The following is a 21,650-nucleotide window of genomic DNA, read 5'->3' on the forward strand; positions in this document are numbered from 1 at the left end:
TTGAGAATAATGAATATTAATATTCCATATGAAAAGTATGAGCCAAATCCAGTATTTAACCAAGCATATAAGCAAAATAAATGGCACGGGTCATTAATGAAGACATTCATGTCACAATGTCAGAAGGTTTCTTTTGGAAGGAAAAATTAGAAGAAAGCAGACAGACGTAGAGGCCAGAAGACAGGCACAAAATAACTTAAAGGGATGTGGGAGAAAATTAATACCATAAAAAGGCTAAGATGTTCTATATTATATTTTCCAAAGCCTGCTCCATGCTCTATTTGTGGTTGAACTGCAGTTGAACCTGCAACACACTCCATATTCTTAGGTTTTAAACATTTTACTCCTAAGCCTGCTCTAGGGAAGTGCAAGCAAGCAACCCAGACACCAGGGAAGAGAAAAATGCATCCCTGCTGGTCTGAATGGAGATAAGAGAACTTCTTTATTTTTCATTAGTTTCAGGATTGTCAATCTGAAACTTGCAGAGAGCTGAACGATCTCCATCTCGTGGTTCCTTGCCACGGGTTTGCTCTTCAGCCTCTTTCTCTGGTGTTTTGAGATGGATTTGGGTGTGGGGAAGTTGGAGGGGAAGTAAAAGAGGAGGTGCGTGCCCCAGCGAAAAAGGTAGAAGACCCTTTCTTGGCTAAGGCACTACCGTGAGTGACTCGGCACAGCCCCAGCCCAGCAAGGCAGCGCCAGTGAAGCTTTGCCCTGCAGCATGGGGCTGACTACCTGGGGCCTTGCCAGGGCCATGGATTCCAGGAAACTGTAATCAAAAGGAAGGCAAAGAGGAAGCTGATAAGTCTAAAGTTCCTGCAGAGCAAATGGTTAGATCAACAGTTCTCCTGTCAATGTTTAAGATATTCTGGGGTGAGGCATTACTTTTTTTTTTAACATCAAAGTATAACATTCTTTAAGAACTTAAACCCCCAATCTACAGAAGGGCTCTTTCAGGTGTGAACTGTTTTATGGGGCGGGCAGCTAAATGCCCCTTAATAAACTTTTGTTAGGGCTCATCACAAATTTGCTTTTGCTTCCTGATTTCCTGGGAAAGTCTACTGAGGCTGGATCTGGACAGAGGGGGTTGAGCACTTCAGGGAAAGCTTTCAGATGTGTGTATTTCTTTTAACTTGAATCCACTAACTTTCATATGTTTCCAATCATTTTGCTGGCCACTATTGGCATTATCATTTTATTTTCCACGCAGCAGTTTTTTCCTCCTTTTTACTAATGTCTTTTCTCCTTCAGGAACACTTCATGTTTAATCACAGGCCAGGACTGTGCATGGCAAAGGAAAGAGGACATTTAACAACTTTTCTCCTAGTCAGTGTCATGACCAGTCATCCACCTACTCACTTTTACAACTGAAAATAAGTAACTGTCACAACAAGTATTGGAGAGGATGCAGAGAAGGGGGAACCCTCGTACACTGTTGGTGGGAATGCAAACTGGTGTAGCCACTCTGCAAAAGAGTATGGAGGTTCCTCAATAAAGTTAAAAACAGAACTATTCTATGATCCAGGAATCACACTACTGGGTGTTTTACCCAAAGAACACAAAAACACTAATTCAAAGGGATACATGCACCCCATCATTTTCTACAATAGCCAAACTATGGAAGCAGCCCAGGGGCCCATTGATAGATAAATGGATAAAGATGTGACACATGTATACAGTGGAATATTATTCAGCCATAAAAATAATGAAATCTTGCCATCTGCAAGTGTGTGGATGGAGCTAGAGAGTATAATACTCAGTGAGTAAGGCAGTCAGAGAAAGGCAAATACCATATGATTTCACTCAGAAGTGAAATTTAAGAAAAACAAAAGAACATGAGAAAAAAGAGAGAGAGAGAAACCAAGAAATAGACTCTTAAGCCTAAAGAACACAATGATGGTGGCCAGAGGGGAAATGGTTAGTGGGGTGGGTGAAAGAGGTGTTGGGGATTAAGGAGGGCACTTGCTGTGATTGAGCACCAGGTGACTTACGGGAGTGCTGAATCACTATAATGTGCACTTGAAACTAATGTAACACCATATGTTAGCTATACTGGAATTAAAATAAAATAAAAAAATAAAAATAGCTGTGTAATACCACCATCTAAGCAATGGCAGCAGAATAAGGACCAAAAAAGAGAATGTTTCGGTATTAACCAAGGAATTGATAGAAGAATGGAAATGGTTCCAGTAATCCTAGACTAGGATATCTATTTTAATAGCCTTAGTGACCTTCCTGACAGCTCAGGCTAAAAGGTAACCCCAGTGAACTGTACAACTCGGTTGCCATAGAGCTTATAGAAGGAAGTGTAACAGCTGGTTGAAGGGGAAAAATATTCCTAACATTCAGTGTTATTGTACAAACCTTCATGAAAGAGATACTGAAAAGTGAAATCCAAGTCATTACTAGCAATTTTACAAAAGGTCAGAAACTCTACATTAGGTCATTTCTTCTATTAATCCTACAACAAAAACTAAGTAACAATAATGTGAAATTATATTTGTATGATATTATTTTTAGGAGGTTAGGGGAGCATAATCCATCAATGTAACTTTTCTGATTTACAGTTACTCCTTATAAATATGGAGTTTACATACTAATTTATACACAGAAACTCTGCCCCACAGCCATAAAAATTTATATTTAACAGTGCAACATATAATTTAATCATTTGATTTGACAAGGTGTTTTGTTTTGTTTTGTTTTCTTCTAAACACAAATAACTACCTGGTTTTCATATACATATATAATGTATATTTTTATGTATATAGATATTCAACAATCTGTACAGGTTCTAAACATAAAGGGTCAATAGACCCTTTGAAGATCTAAATGAGTTATATGAACATCTTTCCAGAAAAATGCACATGTATATGGATATGATTTTGACTGATTGGTGGACTCCCTAGAGCCCACTCATTAACCCCTGGAAGTGAGCTGTTGGACCTTTACTTAGGTCAAACTTTTTCCCCCAAATAGGTGCTTCTTTGTGTAAGGAACTCTTTGGCACCATTTAAATGCCTCAAAAAAGTGCTGAGTTGGAGCAAGAACATATGAAACACCACTTTTGGCTTTAGGGTGATCTTAAGTCCTACTTTGCCTAAACTAGTCCCCATGATACCTGTTGTCTTGACAAGTATTAATAGCTCCTTCTTGCATTTTTTAAGGTGTCTCCTTTTGATGAACAAATTCTGTAATCACTCTATTTCTGATCCCCTTTGGATACATTATTTAAAAAATAGAAGCAATGCAGAGATGAAACAAGCAGACAAGCTCAGAAATCCTGAAGCTTTGACTCTAAGACTAGCAATAGATCGAGTTAAGCTTAGAACTAAAGCAAAATGACCCTAGAAATTGGGGGTTTGAGAAAATAATTTAAAAAAAAAAGGACATCTAAAAATTGACATCTTGACATCTAAAAATACTCTATCAAAATTTGGCAAAGGACGGTGAGGGACAAAGATGTTAATGTTACTAAATTCTTTAATGTCATGATAAACTGTCACTTAGAACTGTATAAAATTAAAACCTGGAGCTACATTTTTTTCCCCAAATCTGGTAACTTATCTTTGTTTCTTAACTGTAGTGGGCCCTCTAAAAACAAATATTCTGTAGTGAATAAATAATTTTCTAAAGTTCAGGAATACTATCACCTTGTCTTTGGTTTCTTTTTGTCAAATTAAAGTAAAATTAAATATCTCTGTTTTTGCCTTTATGATATCTGTATTAATAATTTGGATATGACAACCTTGCTCCTATGAAAATATCTGCATGCCTATTTATTTATATATGTTCATACACAGGGAGAGAGATGTTTGGAGTGATAGCCACTTAAGTCAAATTGAAAGGATCTTGGAGTAATTTTTATGCTGATCATTGTACTTTCCTAACCGCTTGAATTTTTATAATAAAAATTCAATTGTGTCATTTTTATAAGAATAAAGAAAATATAAACCCCAGGGTCAAAAGTTAGGTTGGGATTAGGTAATCAGATCAGATCAGTCCTAAAAGGAAAAATCAAGTGGAGCCCAAATTACTTTCTGAACATTCCTTAAATAACTGATAAAAGATGATAATCAAGTCTGTGTATATAATCCAATCTAGTATTGTTATCAATTAGTAATTGGAACTAGAATTAATGTTTCAATGAATAGTTTTGCATAGCATAAAATAAAACTATAATGTAAAATGAAAATATTTACAGTATCTTAAATTACATTGTTCCACGAGTACCATTTTATTTTGTCAACTGTTTATACTTGAATATACATCATCCACATGCTTACATAGTGAAACTTAATTGAGGCCCTACAATTCCACCCTGTTACTTTAAAAAGTGATAAAAAAAAAAGACCTTGAAAAAAAAAAAAAAAACCCTGAAGACAGAATTTAGCATGAATTTGTTTCCACCTAAGATAATCAAAACACAACTCTTTCAGGTATTTTAATTTTGTTCAGGCTCATTTGTCTGGCTTCGCTGCATTAGCCAAAATATGATTTCAGAAATAACTAAATGAAACCATATCATATTAGCCATCTTATGCTGAGAAGTGGCAGCCAAAGAGATAATCTGGGGGGATGGATGGATTGAATCATCCCCTGGGTACTGTGTTGCCCATTTGTGGCTAGACTGACAAATCAACATAAAATTTTCAGCCTCCCAGCTGCCCCCTTCTTTTCTCTAGACTTGACTATGTTTGGTGCAGACTTAGCTTGTCTGATGTGGTACCCGGAATTTCTGTGGTTCTCTGTGGCTACAGAACAAAGGCCAAACGCTTCATGCTGACTTCATTCATGCCAACCTTAGCCCCACGAAGCAGGTCTATTCGCCACAGCAAACTCGGCCCCAGACTCCAAGCTAGAGCCCACAATCCTCAAGTTTTATTGCCCTCGTGACTTTATTCTTCTGCTCCTTCCAGCATAACTGTTTAAATTGAGGACAGCATCTTCCCCATATTGGAGGTCATGCGGAATGCCAAGCTTAGCTTTCCGTGGTAAGGGAGACTAGCGTATCAACTACTCATTCATTTAGAAGGCAAAATGTGTAAGTGCTGTGATAAACGGAGTCCCACAGGAGCCTACAGTGGGAAGGAAGGAAGGGTTTTAACCAGAAGCCAGTATAATGGGCTGCTGCACAGGTGGAAATGCACTTGACCTGTTCAACAACTGCTTGATATTACTGTAGTAAGTGAATATGAAAACGTTAAAGGAGGTCATGAAGGCATGAGAGAAAGCATGTGAGAGCAAGGAAGTAGTGTGTTCAAAATAAGTGGTCAGTCCTTGAGAACACACTCAAAGGTTGGCGCCTCTTCCAAGTGTCCTGCCACCTTCCTGCCTTGGTCCTGACCCCAGACTCCACTTTCTTGCCATTAGAAGCTAGCCAGACATCAGGCACGAGGGAGCGGTTTGACTTAACATTCTGGCAGCCAGTATTTTCTCTGCGGACAGAACTGCATTAGCCACAGCTCCACAGCTAAGGTGCTGTGTTGTTGGCCGAGGGGTGGGGTGGGGGGCAGACAGAGAGAGGGTAATGAAAAAAGTAATGAAAAGTGTCATGATTGTACTGAGATCTGAGCATAAGGATAAGGACCTCATACCTTTGAGATAGAATCAGATGAAGGAATGAATGGGTCACATGGGACACTTCATAATTCTCGTATATTAAAACCTCTTGATTTCTTTCTTGTTGAAGAAATGCAGACTGGTTCTGCCTGCCCTGAAGTAGACAGCACTCTTAAGTGATAAGAAAAACAGTGACACAAGTGGGAAGATCCGTGGATAGACAAAGTATAACCCTACCATTCCACGGGCGATCACTCAGCAATAAGAAAAGTGCTATCGCCACTTGCACCAACATGGATAACACTCAGAGCCTAGTTATGCTGAAAGAAGTCAAATGCAAAATAATACACTACCACCTGATTCCAGGGATAGAAAATCCACACTAAGCTCTAGTGCTTAAAAATCAAATCAGGGGTTGCCTGGACGTGGAAGCAGAATAAAGGTTATAAGGACTCTTCGGGGTGATGAAAACGTTCCATATCTTGATTATGGCGGTGCTGTAGCAGGTACATAAAACTGTCAAGACTCACTAAATTGCACATGTTTAATGAGTGCAGTTTATTGTTTGTGTATCATTTATAAATACATTTATAAATACACTTATAAATAAAGCTGGTTAAAAACCACTCATGCAGACCTAGTTTAGGGGAGTATTTTGCATTGCTGTGCTCATGGACTGCGGTCAGTTCCAAGTCAGAAGCACACACTGTCAGAGGAAATTGCAGAACCAAATGATGTATCTTAGAGTGACTTTTGCCGGGCACTAGAGACTATTGTTAAGTCAATGTAGATTTGAAACCCTTTAACTTGTCTCCCAAGAAATTCTTGAAAACAGAAAAAAAAAATACCATGGAAAAAAAATGAAAAAAGAACTAGAGAGAATAGAAAATGTTTTATTGAGATTTTTTTCCCCAGGACATCAAAATTTCTGCCCGAGACAATGCACCAGGAGCAACCTCACTCACATACAATTTCATTCAGAAAAGCCCAATTCTTGATTGTCAAGCCCAGCCCTGGGGCAGAGATGAATAATTTGAAAGTAGGGCTATTCCTCCATGCCCATGTGCATGGCATCTGGTCTGTTTGTAACATCACTTGCACCAGTTTCTCATCTTCCAGTAAAAGGAACTTCAAAGTCTTTTAATATGTGTGTGTGTGTGTGTGTGTGTGTGTGTGTGTGAGTGTGTGCACAAAAGACAGAGGTCAGGTCAGTCACTTTACTCAGGTGATGTCAGGGATATCCAAAGTCTCCCTTTGCTTCATACTATCCATTCCTCTACATTTTCGCTGGCCTTGTCCTTGACTTCCTCCAGCCTATGGTTATCATCTCTTGGCTCAGTTCCCTCAGGAGGAGAGAGAGAGAGTGCTGAGAGCTTTGGTTCTGGAAAGCCACAAGTACAATTAGCTATGTGTTACCAGAGAGCAGAGGAAGCCTCCCAGGTTTGCGCACTGGGAGGCAGTAGTTTGCTGGGTTTCTTTGCTGTCATGGAAACAGTTGGCCTGTTCCTTTTGAGGAGGTCATTTCAATGGTGTTGTGCCAAAGCAACCACATCAAAACGTAAGGGATGTCATTTTATTACCGAATATGTATGTAAATTAAATCCCTGCCTGTTTCTTCCATGGAACATGCTTTGCATATAACTTGGAAATGAAACCAAAAATACAGTTTTATTTGTCCTTTTCTTTAAAAAAAGTTGTACCATAATATCTTTGCATTAAAACAACCATATGTCCTGTGTTCATTTGGGGACATTCATTAATCTAAGAGTCAAAGAGGACTCACGGAACCCAGAGCTAAGAACATCCTGAAAAAGAAACTGTCTCCTTTGGTGTAAACCATGACCTTGATGAGTACATAAGAGAAAGGTGCCCCGCCTTAAGACAGTTTTCAAACCAGCTGGTTGCAATCATTAGTCTGTAATGACACAAGTCACAAGATGCAAAATTAAAAGGCGATGGTCATGGGCTACACATGACAATCCTTTCTGTCTCAGGACTTGGCCTCCTAATATTCTTATGTATGTTGACATGTACTTTGTTTCTGGGAGTGTGACTGGTAATGACCACAGTATGGTCAGTCTGTAAATATCTGGGTTAAATGAGATTTTTTTCAACTTCACAAAAGCCAGTAAAGCAATGAGGTTCTAAATATTGATACTGAAGTTGCACTCTGAGCAGAAAGAACCCAGAGACACCCATAGCATAGCTCAGGATTTTGGAAGGTTGAGACCTACACTAAGTGGAAATGCATCTGGAGGAATGCGTTGTCTGTCCGGAGGTGACTCAGTGTAGTCCAGATAGGAAGAATCTTTTGGTTACAGGCCATGTGCCAGGCACCCTGCTAGGTACAGAACCAGCAGTTGTCCTAACAGTTGGGATAACCGTACTTACTTCCCCACCTTTATTTAGAAAATGGTTTTTCACTTTTTCCCAAGCTCTTTTCCTGCAACAGTAGGTCAGGTGGACAGATCCCTATGTGGCATGCACAGAGCCCACTGCATGTGAAGTTAGTCAAGAAGCAGGGACAGGGTGACAAAGGGGCCCGCTGAGTGGAGGAAGCATTTCTTAACCTCTCCACCCACTAACATGTTGGAACTCAGAGTATAAGTTCTGAAAACCACTTTCCAGATTGTGGGATCTTTCTAGGATCCTGCACTTTTTGTGGCCCTGTAAGGCCCTGTAAAATTCTTAGAAGGTTTGACGCCTGAATGTTTGACCCACAAGAATAGCCTCATTGTCCCCAGGACTCCCATGGAGTCCAAATGGCAGTTGGCAGCTGGGGTGAGTTACTCTGTGCTCAGGCATGAAGTGTGCATGCCAGAGGTCCCTGCACACAGCTGTCACACAACTATGTGCATCCCTTCACAGGTCCCTTACAACTCAGGCTGTCCCCTTCACAGCTTCTCACCCAGGATTCCCCCCATAACTACCTCCCCTCTGCTTCATACTCTGGATCTCAGACTGTAACCTGATGGACCAATGACAATTTCAGCCAATGGGCAGGCATGTTTTACTTGATGGGCACACAGTGTTCTTAAAAGCTTTAAATGTGCTATCTTTAGGTAGGACTTCTTTTCCAGAATACCACAGGCTCTACTACACTCTATTGCCCTACATGCAGCCTACCCAAACCCGGAAAGCACTTGAGCCTGCGGTCCTGAGTAGCTATTGCTCCAATACAAAGCATTTATTTGCCTTATCTCATTTCTAAGAAATGAGCTGAACTTATGGTTAATTGGCATAAATGTGCCAATGGCCGAGGGGGGTTTGTTTTCAGTCTAGGAAATCTTTACATTGTTGCTGGGATGTCCTACAGAGTCAGTGCATTGAGTCAAAGGACTAAATCTCAGGCTGTGGAATTCAAAATTCACCAGGTAGCAGGGGAGATGTTTAGAGAAGAGGGCGTACAATGAAAATTAACAGATTGTCCCAGTGAGAATCCCCTGCTTTCTTTGAATTTAGCACTGAGGCAGTTCTGATGGAACTCAACAGGAGTCTTGAAGCCCATCCATAGGTCTAGAGAAGTTTCTACTTTAGTGGCTGAAAATGGTTTCCAAGACCGCCTAGCAATCGTGTGCACAGTAACGGTGCAAACCCATAAGATGCCTACTTGCTGGAGGATGTTTTGCTTCCCCCACTCCTGATCGCTGGCTGTCAAAAACAGGGCCTGTCCTGCCAGAGGCTGAGGGACTGTGCAGCTCTTTGGATGGGTGTCATACCATTGACAGCGTTCCTCTTTCTGCATGACAAAATTAAACAGAAAGAAGTTGGGCCCTCACTGCTGTTTTAGATTTTCCACACTCCTGATTCCTTCCATTAAGGCCAAATAATTGAAATGTCTGTGGTAAGTGCACAAGGCATATCAGAGAAGGCAGAAAGTTTGGATGGAGAAATAAAAGTAAAAGTTTTTCTCCTCCATACTTGTGGGAAAAAGAATAAAATCTCTTTTAGAAATTCTTGTGAACATTCCAATATTGAGAATATCTGACCAAGTAGCAGTTAATAATTACCCAGCACTTTCTAAGTGCCAGGCCTTGTACTAAGCACTTAACAGGCTTTAATGCCGATAATTCACATTATAATCCTCCGGTGGGGGGGGGGACTCAGTGCCCCATTTTACAAATCAGAACACAAGGCACAGAGTAGTGAGTCATTAGTAAAACTTGTTTTCACTCAGACTGTAGCTCTTCCTCCCCTGCCCCTGCGAAGGAGCTGACGAGGGATGATTTGTCAGATACCATCCCGGGTACTATATGGGAGATCTTTCGTTCAGCCTTTCACAGTGGGTACACTGAAGCTTGGAAATTTTAGTAGTTGGCTCAAAGACCTGTGACGTCACTGTTCCTCTATTATCTGATCCCAGGTCTGTCTGATGTTTCTAGAAACAAGGCGGAGGTAAGGTCACCAAAGGTTATCAGAGTATCATTCTCAGTCTTATTTGTCCACAGAGTCAGCCACTGGGTGGGATTTGAGAGAAACCAGCAACACTCCTACGTCTGTTCTCTTGACTACCTTGAATGTTCATTTCTTTGGGGTGAACACTGTCCTCCCCCCAGATCCTTTTTCCAAAAGCAAATAGTCCTATGAAAGATTTTCCTGTGAAGTATTTTATAGAATCCTCCCAGCCCCTTTCCAACAATATAGAGAGGTGGGATTGGCAGGGACAGACAGGGTGCAGAAAGGCCTAAAAAGGAGAACAAGATCAAAATATGAGACCGGGTCACCGGAGACTCATTTCCCAAAGTCAGAATTTTGCCTGCAGCCATTTAGAGCATAATTTCAACAAACTTGACTGAGAATGAATGTGTATAATTAAGTTTCCATTCCCTCAGGCATGTCATACACATACCGACAAAGTATAAATAGCATTTTAATATATAGGACTAACGGCACAGCTCAATCTCAAACCTCAACAATTGTACTTTGATTGTCTGGAAACCACCGGTATTTCACATTTACTTCTAGAGTTTTCAAACAATTCTGCCCAAATGTCACATCTGGAAGGATCGTTGTTTGAAATTGAATTGTTTTTGGAAATCACTGGATGCCACGTTAAGGAATTTTCTGACCCAGCCTGTATATTGGCCAACTATTAGAGTCTGTTACTTATGATGTAGAGTTTTGTTTTGCAGCTTTGAATGATAAGAAAGACTCAGACAATCATTTGGAAATGCTGCTAATATTCAAGTATCTTCACGTACCTGATTTTTAAAAACTAGCTACTTAGTATTTGGATTATATGCTTGGCATTTGAATTATTGAATTGCTCATCCTGAGATACAAGGCTGAAAAATGTAAGTTAAAGAATAAATTCCACATTGGTTTCTGCTCCCAAAAGGAATATAATTTCTTAGCTGAGGTTGTTCCCCCCACCCCCTTTTTCTCACATTTGAGATAAATATTCTTTTGCCCCCAGTGTTTTGAAGGAGATTGGTTGGAAGGTGAGACTTGCCAAATTATTGTTAAGAATTACTTTCCTTGAAGAAAATGGTGGGAGGATGTCCCTGGTGTTTGGTTCTGGGCTTCTCTGTTTGGCATAATGCCTGACCTCGTGGCCATCAGATGACTTTCAGGTCACAGGTAAAATGAAACATCAAGGTAGAGCAAGAGAGGAAAAACTTACAAACTGAGAAAACCACTTAGTTTTTCCAGCTTTTATAGTTAGAGAGAGAAAAAAAAAAAGCATAGCTTAGATACTCTCCGACCTAAAACTTGGAATTTATGCTATTTCCAATGCTTGATTTTCTCCAGCTTATATGCTAAAGGGCCCCCCAGCTCAGAGGAGAGGCCAAAGAAGAATATTAGAATATTGATATATTGAAATATTGCAAACTTACTGAGTTCCTGGGTATATTAGACCCTTCTTCAATTTCTAGGACATTTCTTCCTTGTATGACAACCTCAAAGAGTTAACATGTTTTTAAAGATTATTTATTTGAGAGAGTGAAAGTGAGAGAGATCACAGAGGAAGAGGGGAAAGCAGCCTCCCAGCTGAGCAAAGAGCCTGATGTGGGACTTGATTCCAGGACTCCAGTATCATTACCTGAGCTAAAGGCAGATGCTTAACCTACTGAGCCACCCAGGTGCTCTGAGGTAAAAATTTGAAAGGGAAGTAGATGTAAGAAGGAGATGAATTATGTAATATAAAGGGAAAGCAAGAGACAGAGTCCTAAGTCAGACCCTATTGAAGCTCTATATAGGTTGAACTTCTATTCACAGGTTGTATTGCCTTCGGTGAAGTTCTAAGAATCTTGGGGGAGATCTTAGTTGTTGACCTTGGAATTTGGATTTCTGAGAACTGGGTACATCCATCCAGTCATTACTCAAAGATTTACTAAGTTTTTGCAGCTAGAAAACATGGATATCTGCTTGGGGCTGGAAGCAGGGAGGGGGAGGGACAGGGAGAAACAAGAACATGAAGACAAATGAAATTATTTAAGCTGGATTAATAATTCTTTGAGACTGTGGCATCTTGTAGCTTTGTTCATTTTAGGCCTGAATAATATTGGAATTTATTATATGTGATACTCTCCTCTCACAAAAGTTATAGTCAGTATATCTGTTTCTATAGGAGCAGAAAGCCACATATTGGAGCACCAGTGCAATGACTATCTAATATTGCTTTGGTCTTGGGACTCTGGAGGAGGTAACTCTGTCATGTTCTCTCCTATCACATATACAATTGCGATTTGAAGCTGATTTAAAAAAAATAATTATGTTAAACTGTCATTTGTACAGAGGAGCATTACTCTTCACGTTTTCATATTAGGAAGTGATACATCAATTTCACTGGTGATGCAGTTGCTCTAAAATTTGTAACTACTCCCCCCCCCACACACACACACTACACACATAGTCCACACAGGCAATATACACGCACAAATGCCTTTGGGCTGGCTTCTAGAACCAAGAATGCAGAAGAGAACTGGTGTGGTTACCTTATAGTTGTGCTTGGTACACCTGAGAGCCATGGGATCCAAGCATGCTTCCCTGATATGCAGACATGGTTGGCACCAAGGAAAGATGAAGACATGGCACACGGAGCTGGACATTAGTAGTTCAAATGTCAGCATCATCAAGGGGCAGTTTGTGAGGTCAATACTGGTCTCATGACATCAACACAGCTGAGGTGAATTGGGGCCACTGAAAGGGATTATAAAAGTGAGAACCCCCAGAAGGATCCCACTGAATGTTCCATCTACCATCTCCAAAGACTTCCAAGCCAGTCTTGCGTTTGGGAATCATAGAGGCAAATGGTTCCAGGAGTTTTAGTCTTGATTTGTGTCTTGATGAAGACACAAATGACCAAGTAGACTCTTAAAAATAACCTTTTTCTCCCTATGCCTCTCTTTTCTATCAGATAGGCTTGATAAGCTTGACTGGCATTTCATTAAGAACATATGAGGTATAAGTAAACAGATCAAAGTTGGCTCATCTTCCCATTAGCAGCCTAAAACTTGCCTTATCTGCATGCAACCTCCTCTGGATATTGTGCAGGTATGAAATCCTACCCTCCCAGTGTGCTAGGATCCCACTCACTGCTGTGTGTTTCTTCTTCAGGCTTCACACTTTGCCCTATGACCTCTCCTGTTTCTTCAACCTCCCTCTCTCCACTGAATCAGGATTCTAAACATTCACATATGATCTGGAGGTTCCCATCTTCTAAAGAAGCCTCTCTTAACCCAACATCTCTATTTCTAACTTACTCATTATTTCTCTCCTGGTCTTCAAAGCCAAACTTCTCAAAACACATCCTACTGTTATTGGTTCTAGGTAGTTTCACCATAAGTATTTTTTGCAAGCATTTTTTTTTTTTGCTGCATAACTAATTGGCTGTAAGACAATTTTGCCATAAGAGATAAAATAATGAAAAACAAAAGAAGAAACAGTAAAATGGACATAATGAAGCTTAAAAGTAATAAAATTATTCATTTCTTCCTTCATTAAAAAAGGTATCCGTTTTCCAAATACAAGGATGCATATTTGAAACTGAGCTTTGCATTGCATTGTGAAAGCCTTCTATACTGTTCATTCTTGGTATATTGTCACATACTCTGTCTATAGATGTTCCAAAGTTCTATGGGAAACATGGAAGAAATGCTAACACTCTGATGCATTTGTTGCTGGGCTTTGTTATTATTGTCACTGATACATTATCATTTTCTGGTATGGTATAACGCACAGTCTGGCTTCACACTCTCTTCTTTCACACTTCAAATAAGTTTTATCACCCTATTTTCTATCAAGTCTACATATGGTGTTGTTATTCACTATTTTAAGATCACCACATCTATTCGTCACCGTATAGAGTTTTATGAGGGCTAGGTAAGATTTATGTAATATAAAAATTGGAACTTTGTCAAGGAAGAAATGAAACCAAACTATTAACCAGTTATTTTGTCTTTTACAGCCAATTAGTTATGTAGTAAGAACGTTTGCAGCAAAATGCTTGGGGCAAAGATGTCTGTGGCAAAGATGCTCATGGCAAAAATACTGGACATGATTTTCATCATCCACACACTCCGGAACCACCACCACTACACGGAATGTGTCCTTTCCAAGGTTATGAGACTCAATCCACATTGACAAGTTGAATAGGTATTTTTTTACCTTTATCCTACTCCACCTCCCAGTATCCCACACTGCTTTCTACACTCTTGTGTGTGACATTTTCTGCAGTGTTTCCAGGCTCTCATTCTCCAGCTCCTCCTCCTCTAACCGCTAAATCATGTAATGCCTTAGGGCTCAGCCTGTGTCTCCTTTTCCAACCCAATACTCATTCTGATGACTTTATGTATATATTAATAATGCACAAATATATGTCCCAGTCCAATCTTCTCTTTTGAGACCCAGACTTATATATTCAGCCTGACTTAACCACTTAGATATCTCGCCAGCATTTTGAATTTGTTGTGTGCATGAAGGAACTACTGGTCTTAACCTCCAAGATCCTCCTCTGTCTCCAGTCTTGCCATCTTAGAAAATGACACCAGAGCACTTGCTCGAGCTAGAAGTCTGAGAGTCATGCTCATCCTCTCCTCACACCTTCACATCCCAACTACCACCAAATTCTGTCCAATATTCCTCATCTCTGTCTTTGCTACCAATATCCTTGGCCAAGCTTTCATCTGCTTTCAGCTGGATCCCTGCAAGAATCACACAATTGATAACCTACATCCACTGGGCAGCTTCAGGGACTATGTTGTTTCTACAACCACATCTTGTGTGCCTGTCACCCCCTTCATCAGGCTCTGACTAACCTATCTTTGGCCAGAACGTCTCTTCCTCTTACTATTCCCTTCTCCCCACATCTTTACTCTTGGCTAATTCTTTCTTACCCATCACATCTCAGCTGAAATGTCACTTCCTTCCAGAGGTTTTCTCTAACTAAGATCCTGAATGTCAACCTCTCATCATTAGACACTATCATATCACAATTTGGAATTCTATATTTATTTATATTTCCTATTTCCTCCATAAGAATAAAAACTCCATAAGATCAGGAAGTGTATCTTCTTTATGACTCTATATATAGTACTCAGTCCAATACCTAGCAATAAATATTTGCTGAATAAATACACTTCTGTCCTCTGTCTTCTTAACACTTATACTCTTTTTGTATCCCACACATGCCATATCTCTTAGACTTGAAATGATAGAGTCTTTGGAATTATATCTGGTTCTGACACCCACTACCAAACTCACTATGTTGTTTAACCTCAATCTCCCCAGATAGAAAGTGGGAAACTTTTATCTGTTATGGTAATATTATGGAATATTAAAATATTAAATATTTATTTAATATTAAATATTAAAATATTAAAATGAGATCATGCACATAAGGGAACTCAACAACAAAAAAAATCAGTTTCCTTTCTTCCATGCTTTCTTATACACTCTAAATACTTTTGACCCCATAGATACAAATGTGCAAACACACTTGAAAAGGTAAGAACATGCATCCTTCCCTTCTGAGTCTTTCTGATGGTGACATGCCGATTTAGAGTTTTGCCTTTAGAGAATAAGTTACTTAGCCACAGAACAGCATTAACAATGTTAAAGCAAATATATAGCTGCCGATCTAAATAACTGCAGTGTGTATTATATGGGCACTTTCTCAAATATATTTGGAGGTAACAGGAGATTTTTGACAGCATACAGACCATACTTTAAAAGAAAACAGCAGATGGCAGCACCAGATGCTAGAGATGTGTCTGGTGGGATTTTTAGCTCAAATCTAAACATCTAGGATGCCAAAGGTAACTTAAAACTAGATTCAGAGAGAATCATTTATAAAAAAAAAAAAAAAAAAGATAATTTCCCTAAATAAAAACATGCCTGCTTTGTAATATAGTATGGGATTTTTAGGAACAATGTTTCACAGGGTATAAGCAAAATTCCAAGAAAATAACCACATGCATTATCTAACTAATAAAAGGTAATGAGACAAAGCTTCATTTTGGTTTGTCATTACATTTAATTAACTACTGATCTGTGTTCCAATTAGCCAGAAATGACCTGAAATCCAAGAATGAAAGATGATTGGCTTCTAGGAAAGGGCAACATTTTCCCCAAATATTAAATTCAAGCATTAAAATTTATTCACTCATATCAAGATAAGGAGTAATAATGACCTTTATTACTATACTCCTGAGCATCACTTAGGCAATTGTTTATTAAAATGTTTACTGAAATATTAGGCTTACTAAAGAGACTAGAATTTAATAGATTACATAAATGAAATATTAACACTTAAAATGTTAATCTATGCATACCTGTATTATGCATCCAAATTTCCTCTGGACTTATCACCACTTTTATTTATTAAAAAATATTTATTTATTCATGAGAGACACAGAGAGGCAGAGACATAGGCAGAGGGAGACACAGGCTCCCCGCGAGGAGGCTGGGTATGGGACTCCATCCCAGGATCCTGGGATCACACCCTGAGCTGAAGGCTGACGCTCAACCACTGAGCCACCTAGGTGTCCCTTATCACTACTTTTAAATTCTTGCTTAGGTGGATATTGCTTACACAGGTTTTCCCTTTTTTTGGAGGAAAGAAAGAATGATTCAGCTCCTGATACTATCTAATGCAGATGCAGCGACTCCAAGGCAGTCACACCTTTGAAATAAAGATCTTTACTTCCTCTGCTTAGCATCCTTCACAGCTTGCCTACGAGATCAGAAAGGGTACATTCAGGCCTATATTCTGGAAGAGAAGCAACGGGATAATTCGAGCGCATACGGTGGTTCATTGGGCAAAGCAGAGCGAAAGCAAAATGTCCACAGATGTCTCGGAGAAGAACTTGTCTCAGGCGGTATTTATTTGCGTGCAGATTTGATTGAAGGGTAACAGGAGCCCCTGTGTCATAAGAGAACTGAGCCAGTCTATGTCGGAGGAACATTCTGAGTGGGGAGGGCAATTCACTCTGCCAGCAAGACTTAGTCATTGTTGCCCAACTGGAGTGAATTGTTTTCCAAGCACTATGATCATGGTTCTGAAAATACTTTTCCTCACCTGAATTCTCTACCAGATTGAACCCCCGAGAGCATTAGGCATGATTGCTGATTCTGATCAAGGATTCTAGAAGGAAATTGCTCTGATTGACAAGAGAAGAAGCATACATCTGAGCTGTGAAAAGAATGGCTGTGTGTCCTAGCCAAAAGTTGGCTGTCACAGGCAGATGAAATATTGCAATCTAATAGTGCACAAAGCAGAGATCTTCATGAGAAGTGGATTATTTCCCATAGTGTCTAAACTTTGAATGATACAAAAAAATTGTACTACCTAAATTTTAAATGACACAAACAAAGAAAAACAGCCATAGATGAAATGGTAACTGAAAGAGAAAACCATACTACCTGGGAGAGGTTTCCTGCTGAAAACACTATGGAATGGCAAATATCTTTCCTAGGGAAGAAATAAAGTCCATGCCTCTCTGATGCCTGCCACTTTTGTCCATTTTAATTAATCCAAGCTTGCTTTAAGTCTGGCAGCTAAAGGGACCCTATATTGGATGACCTTCCTAGGCCCTCCACGAAAGCCTGTGTGATCCTCAAACAGGCCAGCACATATCCAACAGCACCGAGAGCCAGTTTCTCACTGACACGCGCCTTCCCAGGCCTGGGAGCAGGGTTGGTTGTGCTGTGACAGAGCCACGTCCCCTAGATGCCCCTGTTCTGATGGAAGTCCACTACTTTGATCTAAATGCCCAAGTCACCGAGGGCCATCGCTGACCTCTCCCTCTGACATCTCCCCTCCAGATGCCTGGGTGAGTCAGGAAGTGTCTTCCTGTGAAGCCAGGGGCCCAGGCCAGCCTTCTTTAGCAGTCGTGACTGAGTGGGAACACGCCGTGCTCAGCCTGCTGGCACAAAGTATGTGTTATAACAAAAAGCACAAGAATCCTGACCACACTCTTCCCTATCTCGAGATCTGTACTTAGAACATGTGAAGCAAATGCATACAATCAGGAAACAGGGCGGCAAGTCAGAGAGCTAACGGACTTGCTGATTTGCGGCTCCGAGCCATGAAGTCTTGTGTTCTCTGAATCCAGACCCCACACGTTTTGGAAGAAAAGCAACAGCCAGAAGATGGGAAAAACAGATCATGTTTATAAGACCAGCCTGCAGCTCATGCCACATTTAAGAGTTTGGGTTTTGATTTTAGCACAGAAACTAGCCATTCTTGCTTCAGTGTTCATCAGAAAACTTGCCCAGTATCTCTCAGTCTGATTCTTTGGCTTTAGGATCATTGTCTTGGAATCTTCTAAACCAGTACATTTCTAGTCATTTCATTTTAAACATGAAAGTTAGGAAAAAGTACTAGAAGTTTGCCAATGTAATGCAACAAAAAAACAAGGAAGAAAAGTTGCATTAAAAATAAGGCTGCTTCCTGTTCCCCAAACTTAGTCCTTCTGGTTAACTCTTTTAGAATGGCTTGGGTAACTTCAGTTTCCCCAAGCAGTCCATTTAAAGGCAGGGGTGCCTGGCTGGCTCAGTCAGGAAAGAATGTGACTCAATCTCAGGATCGTGAGTTCGAGACCCACATCGGGAATGGCACCTACTCTAAAAAAAAGAAAGAAAGAAAGAAAGAAAGAAAGAAAGAAAGAAAGAAAGGAAGGAAGGAAGGAAGAAAGAAAGAAAGAAAGAAAGAAAGAAAGAAAGAAAGAAAGAAAGAAAGAAAGAAAGAAAGAAAAAGAATCCCTACAGGATTTGCTTTAGATAGCCAACCATAGAGAAAAGATTTTGACCACTTCCTATTTCTCATGATTTGACATTCTGTAAGGAATGACACAAAACAGTGCATCCACGTCCTGTGCTGCTTGGCAGGACAAAGCACACAGACCACATCGTGTGGATAGCCACCCTCATAAACATTCTTCCCCAGTTGTAGTTGATGGTGAACCTTCAGGTAAACAATACTTCACCATACCAGTTGGAGACCCATGGAGTCATGCTTATTCCCAGGTGCCCAAGTGGGGAGCAGCGCCTCGGGTCCAAACCAAACACAGGGCACAGAGCAACAGTTCTGAGTGCTGCCCAAAACCATGAATCCGCACCTCTTTGCTTTGGAGTATGCCCTGGGGCTAATCTCCCACATATCATAATCATGGAAGTGTTAAAAGAAAACATGCTGTATCTGAAGAGCACATCTATTTCTGTAAGTGCTCCACTGCTTAATTGTTGATAAAGTCATTTGGGGTTTTTGACATAGATTCTATTTTAGTAAGATAAACTCAGCATAATGTGGTGTTGCCAAAAATGAATTCCTAAGGTAGATGACTAAAATAAACTGGTAATAAATATTGGCTGTTGGAATGGGAATTATATCTCTGCAATGTAGACACAGCATTAATGACTCATTTTCAAATAACAGTCTCTCCCAAGGATTATTGGTATGAGGAATCAGGGAAGAAAGACGTCCATCTCTCTTTTAGACAGCAGAGTAGAAGATGGCAATAAACCTACCAGGCAGGGATGTTCTTATATCTACTTTGTCAACAGAGATATAGGGCCCGGGGATCCCTGGGTGGCGCAGCGGTTTGGCACCTGCCTTTGGCCCAGGGCGCGATCCTGGAGACCCGGGATCGAATCCCACATCGGGCACCCGGTGCATGGAGCCTGCTTCTCCCTCTGCCTGTGTCTCTGCCTCTCTCTCTCTCTCTCTGTGACTATCATAAATAAATAAAAATTTTAAAAAAAAGAGAGATATAGGGCCCAACAGGGGTCATCTTGGATAGGCTGCAATGAGGCAGACATTTGGCATTGAAAGAAACCATCTTAGGGGTGGAGGTAGCTGAGTCTCGGGATAGTTTTCTCTCAATCCCTTGGAGGTAGAATGTACCCCCAGGTCCACCCAATGCATCTCATGTGGCATGAATTACCTTATCAGTCACAGTGGGTGCTGCCATGTTCCTTGGTTGCTTGGAATTAGTGGACTCTTTTAGGCCACCTTTACTCCCTAAAGTCAAATTCTGAATTTTTTGCCCACTAGGTTGAGCTTTACAGCTTCTCTGGTGTACTGGAAGGCAGTCTGGGGCAAAGGTCCGGCAGCAATTTGGACAGGGCACCAGCTGTGCTTGAGTTGACCCTTCTTGGTTGGACAGTCCAGTTGAAAGTGGCTGGCGCTTCTGTGGGAGTGGTCGGCGATGCTCCCTGGGGAGCCGGTCATTTTCTATTTTCCACTTTTCCAGGCATTTGGGCTCATGAATGGGAAGGGACAGAGTGCCAAATTCCCTACCACAAATGTAGCAGATGAGAGTCTTTGGTCGAGCTGGGATGCCACTAGAAGCTTTCTTGGGACCAGCAGGATCATCAGAACTGGTGGGGTTTGGTGCTCTGGGTCTATCACCCTTTAGCTTGCAGCTTCTCTGGTGAACAAGAAGGCTATCTGGCAAGAATGTGCGGCCACAGGATTCGCAGGGCAGCAGCTGAGCTTGGAAACTTTGGTATGCTGCCTCATTCACTGCCTGAAGATTATAGGACCCAGTGCCCCCAAGAGGCTGTGGTTTGGAGGGTTCTGGCCTTCTCAGGTGCTTAGGCAATTTGCTATTTTCAATCCGCCACTTCTCCAAACACTGAGGTTCATGAATGGCAATTGATTGTGACCCAAATTCTCGGCCACAGATATAGCACACCCGGAATCCAGGCCTGCGGGAGGGGATCACTGGGGGCTGGGCTGACCTTCTGACATAATTCTCCAACTAGACCGTTTTGAGAGTATCACTGTTCCAGGTCTCATTTTCTGAGGTCCTGTCTTTATTTTTCTAGCAAGACTGACATGCTCTGTTTCTGGCAAAAGGCTAGAATGGGAGTCACTACATAGAATGGCTTGGTTGATAAGGAAGGTGGGTTCTTTAGAATGGTGGAAAGTCTGTTGCAATTTGTTGCAAACCCTTTTCTCCTTTCCTGTTTCCATTAACAAGCAAGTCTTTCTCTATGCTTGCTCTGATTTCAGGCCAGATTCCTTTTGGGATTCTGCTCAGAGTGAAGGTTAGTCAGGTTGGCTGTCCTGGGGTTCCACATTGTTGCCAACTCCTTAGACCCAAAGACCATGACTCAGAGCTTCATTGCAGGGCAGCAGTCTGGAATGCTGGAAAGTCCTCATTAAACCTCAGATGCCTCCAAGATCTGTGGGGGAAACATAAATTAAGAACTTATTACACACACACACACACACACCACACACACACTTTTTAGATTGTAAGTTGATAAAGAACAGTCATTTTCTTTTTTTTACCTAGTATCCCCTTTGGCTAGATAATAACTAGCACATAAATTTTTTTCAGCAAATGTTGAAATAAACGTGAAAAAAATTTCCACTATGAATTGCACTATTACTATATTTAAAGTCGTGTTCTGCCCAAAGAAAGATCGACAATTACAGTATATCATAGACACACGCGGCATAAACTTACAGAGGCATGGTGGTAAGATCACAGAAGACAGAACTAGAAACTATGACAATGAGATTAATAAAACTGCAGATAATGTAAAAAGACCTTCTTCCTTTTTTTTTTTTTTAAAGATTTATTTATTTATTCATGATAGACAGAGAGAGCGGGGGGGGGGGGGGGCAGAGACACAGG

The 21,650-nt window shown here is 40.7% G+C and overlaps 2 protein-coding genes across 2 annotated transcripts in view; both read right to left on the bottom strand.

Moving 5' to 3' along the window:
• LOC129494628 (uncharacterized) overlaps nucleotides 1-21,650 on the bottom strand; it is a gene marked incomplete at its 5' end in the record, with an annotated part of 613,327 nt that overhangs the window by 397,166 nt on the left and 194,511 nt on the right.
• ZNF474 (zinc finger protein 474) lies at nucleotides 644-21,144 on the bottom strand. The gene is given in 5 exon segments (XM_055302189.1): nucleotides 644-766; nucleotides 9,170-9,298; nucleotides 14,605-14,705; nucleotides 19,820-20,740; nucleotides 20,743-21,144. Coding segments are annotated over 5 exon segments (1,512 nt in total). The 5' UTR covers nucleotides 20,981-21,144.

This window comes from Nyctereutes procyonoides, unplaced genomic scaffold, assembly GCF_905146905.1.
Source record: "Nyctereutes procyonoides isolate TBG_1078 unplaced genomic scaffold, NYPRO_anot_genome, whole genome shotgun sequence".
In the NCBI taxonomy this organism is placed as follows: Eukaryota; Metazoa; Chordata; class Mammalia; order Carnivora; family Canidae; genus Nyctereutes; species Nyctereutes procyonoides.